Raw genomic sequence first — 7,351 nt, 5'->3', positions numbered from 1 at the left:
TAACACAAATCAAACTGAGTTCGCTCTGAGGGTCGATCTCCTGAATACACTGGCTCTGGTGCTTAGAAGGCCAGGGCTGCCTAGCAATAAACACTCAGCCGACAGCTTGCCTTCCAATTGGGAGCGCTGCTGAAATGAGAACCAGAGGAAACCTGAAAGCAAACCTTTAAAACGAGGTGCTACAGCATTTCAGAATCAAAGTCCAGACAAGCAAGCCTCCAACAATAATTTTTAATGTGGAAAAATGAATCTATATCCCAACAAGGTCTGAATGTCTTAACCTCTCTTACCTTTTGGAAAATAAAAAAAAAGGCTCTTTGTTGCTAGGGCAGAACAGTCCAGGAAGGGAACAAACACAAAATGACTATTAATTTATAGTCTAACATTCCTTTAAGGCAGCAAAAGGAGAGCAAAGAGAGACAGGATGGAATTCTTCTCTAGGCGAAAAGAGATAAACCTGCCATTGTTTCTTGGCTTTTATAAGCCACTGAATATTACCCGTCTTTTTAAAGCCATGGGAGAGGCGGCAACAGGTTCAGTCCGTAAGCAAAAGTGACACAGGGCTCTGCGCAGCTCAATAAAGCTTGACTCTTCATATACACGTAGCAAATCATAAAGTGATTTCTAAATCATTGTCTTAAACACTTTTTATATACAGATGAATTCATAAGGTTCAGTTTGAGAAACAACTCACTCTGGGATTTTAAAAAACCCTAACAGGTTTACTGTGTTGAATCTGTGCAGCTGCCCAGCAAGGTAAAAGCAATTTGCACGCGACAGGAGACCTAAGTAGCACTTCCCATTTCCCTGCGAGTCATCCCCGGATCTAGGCACTGGCTGTCCTCCCTCCGGGCCTTCTATCTTTCCGGGACCCTCCCGCATCTCCTGCTTCAGCCACGGCTTCTATTCCATCCACCAAAAATGGGGACAATGTTGCTCTGTGTTCTCTCCCACCCAAGGCTCCAGAAATCCCAGGAGAGATTCTGACGACAGGGCCCGGCGGTGCAGGAGGATGGCTACCCAGTGTCACCAGTGGCAAAAGTAGTGGTGGTCGCAAACCCACCCACCCCCAGTGTGTTCTGGGGGGGTTTCAATGGCACCCTCTTGGCCCCGAGAAGTTGCACACATCTGCTGAGACAGAGGGGGTGTACATGTGGGTCAAAAACAGAGGTGCGTATCCCAAGGCTGTCAAATAACGTGGCAACGCTGCTGCTTCGTAACCCCTCCAACCAGACTTGTTTACGAAGACCCTCAGAAGAGAAGTGCCTTTCCGGCAGCAAGCAGGCCTCCCTGGTGCCTCTTTTCAGCAGCATCCCCACAGCTAAGCAGAAGCCAAAAGAGAGAGAGAAAAAAAGGGGGGGGTTCACCTCATTTCCAGCTGCTGCACTGCTTTAACTCTATAGTATCCTGAAGCGGCCAAGATTTTTGCACCACACAAACACCCCCTTTGCCATCATGCCCAGGTATGGAGAATCACACCGAGACATTCTTATCCTTAACCGTGGCAATTCTGGTCCTGCATTCATTACTACAAACAGTGCAATGGGAATACTCACTGACCTGTACAAAAAGCTTTACCATTTTTAAAACAAAAGTGTTTATTTAAACAAGCATAAGCAATTAATTAATATATTTCCACAGCAAGATAAATATCCCCATTAAACTATCAGCTCATTCTATGGCACCCCATAGTGTTGGGCTTAAGACAGCTGTACAGTGGGAGAGGGGCTAATGTTAGTGTTATTTACATTTAATGTTCAATACCCTATACAAGAAAGGAGCTAAAATTAGACACAGGGGGGTGCGATTTCACTGTCCCGCCCAGGTGGCCAAGTTTCTCTCTGTTTCAATCCACCACGACGCGCAAACTGAATGCAGTCAAAGGACTCCAGTTCTATTCCTCACCAGGAAGAGCAGAGTCAAGGTTTTTCAATATTCACGACGGACCAGGGTGAGGAAGAAAGGCATGGGCCTTGGTCGTGTTGCAAAACAGAAACCAGATAACAGACAAGTGTCTTTGGGCCAATGTGGAGAGATTTGCTGCTTCTTTTTTTTTTTTCATTTAAACTGACAGCACAAATCTAGCGTTATGTTGGGGGACCTTAATCAGGAAGCTTCCACTTCTATGGTGGGTCCCCCCGCCGTGTGGGAGCACCGCACCCACCTCTTGGTTAGCACTGAGAACCACCACACCAGAAGGGGCCACGGAAAAATGGCTTCTTTGTCAATGAATTAGCTCCCCAGGTCTCGGCTGAAAGGTCCGCACGCCACGCTCGCTTAGACCACGCTCTCTCGGTTCCCGGAGGCCAAGACCGCCCGGCGGCAAATGGGGCAGGTCGAATTCTCGGACAGCCAGCGATCTATGCAGTGCACATGGTACTCGTGGGAACAGGGGAGCTTCCGAAGCTTATTCCCCTCCGTGTATTCGGTGATACAAACACTGCAAGTTTTCAGGGCATCGCTTTCGCCAAAATTCCTCATGGCGAGGTTGTCGATCTGCTCCTTGGTCAGCCCTCGGGGCTGGTCGTCGTCCTCTTCGTTCAGGAGGAAAAACTGCGCCAGGCTGAGGAAGGGCAGGGAACCGCTTTCTTCGAAGGTCACCGACCCCCTGGCGTTCCGTCCTTCCCTCCTCGTGCCGGCGGTGGGTCCCCCTTCGTTGCCACCTTCAAAGGCCTCCCCTGGGCCGGCCTCAGAACCTTCGCTGCTTGAACTGCCGTGCCCACCGCCAGCCCCGTTCGGAGGCTCTGTCGTTTCCACGCTGGCATTGGGGGCTGGCCCTCCAGGATCTGCGTCGCTATCGCTGTACATGAAGTAGCTGAGCTCACCGAAGCCGGTCATGATCTGCCTTAACATGGTCTGGATGGCCACAGAGGTCGTCTCGCTGAGGCCTGTGTTCAAGATCCGACGAATGGGAATCCGAATGGTGCTGACGTAAGTTCTCACCCCAGCCCTCTCCGAGCGCGAAAAGGTGCGCCTGAACCCACCGCGCTCGCTCTCGTAAGTGACAGTATTGTTCGGGGTCTGGGAACGTGACCGGGTTCGGTTGGCTATGCTGTCCCTCTGCCTATACTCTCCTGGACGGACACGCCTCACTTGCAAGTCCAGGACGATTGTCGGAGGCCTCTGTCCGGGGGCTGCAGGCTCTGAGCTGCTGTTGGTTTCAGAGGAACCGGCCACCTGAGGAGCAGGTCTCGCTTCGGGAGTTGAAAAGAGCACTGCGTTTTCACTGGGCATCTCAGGCGGGGTGGCGTGCTGCCTGATCACCATGTGTTGCCTTGTCCTTGAGCTTCCTTCAGCTTCGCTCACTGGGGGAACCTCGGGGGTCTGAGAGGATGTGCTCTGATGCACCCTGCGAGGAGATTCGCTCACTGGATTAAGAGGGGATCTACTTCTATCAGTCCGAGCACGCGTCCTCCGCTGTTCTGGACTTCGACTCCTTGACCTTCTCTGGCCTCTCTGGGGAGGAAGGTCTTCGTTCATCTCTTCGGGAACACCCATTTCTGAATCAGATTGCTGAACAACAGGTGGAGGAGACTCAGCCCCAGGCATCTCAGTGTCACTTTGGTGATTTTCAAGCTCCTCTCCGTTCGACGGTTCTACGGACGGCTCACCCTCCGTTTCTGGGTTTGGGTTCCCATTGTTCCGATTAACATTTATTTCCAAACTGAATCGGAAATCCCCACTGTTTGGGTTAGTCCGGCTTACTGCCCTCCAAGACTGGTTTCCTCTTTGCCCACTTCGTGTTGTATTCCCAGTCTGTCGAACCGAATTAAGCCAATCTATGATGGAATCGCCATTAGATACATCCTCCGTGGACTCTGCACCTGCTGGACAAGAGGAACTGCCAGAGTCAGAACACTAGAGGAATCTGGGTTTAAATGCTTTTTAAGCTACGGCTTCAAAAACAGGGTTCTCAGAGATTCAAGTTTCACATGCAAATATCCAGTTTCAAACACTTTAGGTCCCCAACCCCTGGTCCGCAGCCTGGTGCCAGTCCGTGGCCTGAGCTGGACCGGGCCACAGAGAAAGACCTCCCACCACCCCGCACAGCTGATTTGCACATCTGTGTGCACTCCAGCGTGCCCATGCAAGTGCCGCACCGCAGTCTGTGCGCGAGTGCATTAGTTTGCATATGCGCACGAGCACAGAGGGTGCCCCGCCTTCCCCAGCCAGTCCGCGGGGAGAAAAAGATCGGGGACCATTGCTTTAGGCTATTCTAAAGACTACGCCAGTTTACTGCTGCCTCCTAAATTAATCAAGGCAGACCCGTTACTGTCAAAACAATTTGACTGTCTGACTCACAACTCTGTAGTCAATAATAATGCTATTTGCTTAAGAACCTGGTTGGCAGCTCCTGAGCTGTCGCATTTACAGAGGTTAGGGAACATGACTATGTCCTTTGGCACTTTAGCAAATAATAATTGTTAATAACAAGCAACTCACTTCAGAGGCAAGCCATGATCTCAGCACCTGAAAAAAAAGGCAGCCTGCTGCCTCCAGGGCCAGGAGGAAAGTATCTGCTCCACTGCATCCAGATGCACGGCAGTTTTTCCATAGCCATCTGACAGGCAAGACGTCTGTGCCAGCAGCTGTACTTTGTGCAAGTGGTGGTGTCTTTTATTATTACATGCAAAAAGGCATCCGATTCTCCCTCATGCAAGCACACTTCACTTGCATAAAGATGTGACTGCACTGCTGAGTAATCATTTGACTGCTCTGCATCCACATATTTGCACAATGGCAATCTTGCTGTTCAATCCAGCATTAAGGCGGTGGCTGGTCTTTATTCTGCCAGAGTTCAAGTGATTTTTTTTTGTCACCTGAGCCAGTGGAAAGAGAAAAGAAAAAGAAAGCTAGTTGCTTTCTCCTGGTAGCAGGGCAAGACCTAAAAATGCCTAGCAGAAACACACACAAAGAAGAGCAGCAGCAAAGAGGCTGGAATACAACTGAGGATGCCAGGAGCCCTGTTTAAACCTGGCAGAGCTTACAGTTCTGGCAACAACATTTTAATGGCTTGGGTTTCTGGCATGATTCGCACAACAGAATCTTCAGGTGAGCCTCACATACCTCTGTTGTCTTCCATGTTTTGCTGTGGCGGGCCTTCCTTAATTTGCTGCAGCCTTCTTAGCAACTCCTCTTCCGTAATTTCACCTGGGGGGGGGGAACAGTTTGCAAGAAATGAGCCAAACAGCATCTATTCATCCAAGAAACCAGGGGGTACACCTGCGAGGGTGACAAGAGTCCCTAGCAAAACAGAGAGGCATCCACCAAGACGTTAAACTCAAGGATTAGCACCTGGTTTGTCACTTTTTTTCCTGCTTCATAGTGAGGTGCATTTTCAATTTATAAAGTGTGGGCCTGCATAAGAATATTCCCAAGTATCACCCTGTAGGGCTGATGTGTGTGCCAGGAAGGAGAGAAACAAAAGGAGCGGGGGAAGTAAGACAAGACCCAAACCAAATTCTGAAAACTGTTGTGGGGAAGGAGGCAAAACGAGGGACGTGAATTACAATTTGACAGCAGTGCTTGTATTTCAAGGAAATGAATGGCCGGAAATATAGAAGAGGGAAAGAGTTAAAAGACAGCAGAATAAGTCGTCTACACAGTCCTTTCAATACACAGCACTGGAAAGGGGACTCCATTTCAGTTCACCTGCTAAGCACTAAAAATAATCCAAGACTAATGAGAGAGAAAGAGAACGAAAATGAACTGCTGTTTCACCACATATCACAAAAGTGAGGAAGTGTAATCGTCACATAATATTGTGACACTGTAAAAAGGTCATTGTATTCTGAACACTACCCCACAATCTACTTCTCGTGTACCAAAACATCTCTTAATGAAACCAATGCACAACCTTGTATTGTTTTTGAAGTGTTTCTTCAATAACAATCACCCAATATAACTGCATGGAGTTAAAGAAATATTCTATTTAATTTGGTTGGGAATGGTGCTTAAAAGGAAAAAAACAATCAGATACAAGTGAAAGAGAAGACTGTTTATCATACGAATTATGCAGACATAGGTGGTGTGTGCTGTAAGCATTTAAATAATAAAGTAAACATAATAATAAAGTAAAAATAACGATCTTATTTCTATAAAGCAGCTATTGTGTACAACAAAGTTTAAATAAGTGTCCATTTAATAAGACGATGCACTAATCTTGACAGTTAGCTTTCAGCTGATGACTCTGACACACAACACACACAGTTTGATCCTAATGGTAAAGTTTCTACATAAGGTGAACGTGATAGCCAGAGACTCCAAAAAGTAACTTACCAGGGGTACCTAGCAAGTTGTTGTCCCTCATCAGCCGGTAGTCCTCTTCACTCAGATTATTTACAAAGTGATAGAAAGCTTCTTCCCGATCCAAACGGTCCAGCTGGCTCCGACGCTGGGCTTCGGACTGGTCCACGCTTCCTTTATTATTAGCCTCTGAGCTCTCCATCTTGGAAAGGGTAGGGGAATCGTCTACAAGGAAGGAGAAAAAGCAAACTGTTGGGGAACCATCACGTTCCTAGACTCATGCATGAGAGCTGGAGCTTTAATTACAGCCATGCACGTGCCACAACTCTGCAAAAAGCGCAAGGGAGGAAGAAAAAGAAATAATCCAGTACTGTCTGAAGAATTCAGTGCTTCCTAAGTATTTTGGTTTTTTAAAAAGCAACACACCACTAAATATTTAGCCTCTGTGGCAGCAGAAACATTCTTGAATTGCACGGCAACTATCTGGGACCTTTCAGAAGCCAGAGGCCTGGCTGCCTGTTTTCAGATTCAGAATCCTGTACAGCCGCCTTGCCTTCTCTGAGACCTGGAAAAAGAACCTGTCTAAATCAGAGGATCTGCCCAAGGTCCTCCTTCAGGCGCCCCGAGTCAAAAGCAGCAAGAACCCTATTCAGACACTCAGCCTGCAAGGTTGTAGTGCTGTAATGACAAGAGGGTGAGCGACAGAGCCGCCCCCTCAAACCCCATCAAACCCCCCGGAAATGTTTTCTGACCAGAGAGAGCCGTGCGGACAACTTCAGCGTAATGTGATTACAGGCACCTTTGCCAACTTTATAGTGAACATGCAATGGGGTCCTTACTCTCAGGTGGGTAGAGGACCTGAGGGACAGCACGTCCTGTCTGGTACCCACCTCAACAAAAACTACAATGCCCCTTGCTTTACACCTGTTCAATCAAGGCAGCCTGGCTACGGAAGGCATTCTCCCAGCAAGTGCTCAGACTGGGCCGAGAACAGCACTCAGGTTGAGACCTTCTTTATTCTCAAGGGATTGTAATGGGCAACTGGCGGCAGCTCTTTTCACTGCCTTATTCTACTGATTTACAGGTTTCTTGATTGTACTTTGCT

At 48.2% G+C, this 7,351-nt stretch overlaps 1 protein-coding gene across 2 annotated transcripts; it reads right to left on the bottom strand.

Moving 5' to 3' along the window:
• Positions 1–1,580: 1,580 nt before the first annotated feature.
• Positions 1,581–7,083, bottom strand: RLIM (ring finger protein, LIM domain interacting). 2 transcript variants are annotated; one of them, XM_078380677.1, is made up of 3 exons: positions 6,280–7,083; positions 5,068–5,151; positions 1,581–3,827 (listed from the first exon to the last, which is right to left on the bottom strand). In XM_078380677.1, exons 1-3 carry the CDS (start codon positions 6,446–6,448, stop codon positions 2,278–2,280), a joined length of 1,803 nt encoding a protein of 600 aa, XP_078236803.1. In that variant the 5' UTR covers positions 6,449–7,083; the 3' UTR covers positions 1,581–2,277. The 2 variants fall into 2 exon arrangements, with proteins under 2 accessions (XP_078236803.1, XP_078236804.1); XM_078380678.1 differs by having other exon boundaries at positions 1,581–3,824; positions 6,280–6,571.
• Positions 7,084–7,351: the final 268 nt, after the last annotated feature.

This window comes from Pogona vitticeps, chromosome 11 (genome assembly GCF_051106095.1).
Source record: "Pogona vitticeps strain Pit_001003342236 chromosome 11, PviZW2.1, whole genome shotgun sequence".
Classification (NCBI taxonomy): Eukaryota; Metazoa; Chordata; class Lepidosauria; order Squamata; family Agamidae; genus Pogona; species Pogona vitticeps.
This window is presented reverse-complemented; position numbering and strand designations above follow the sequence as displayed.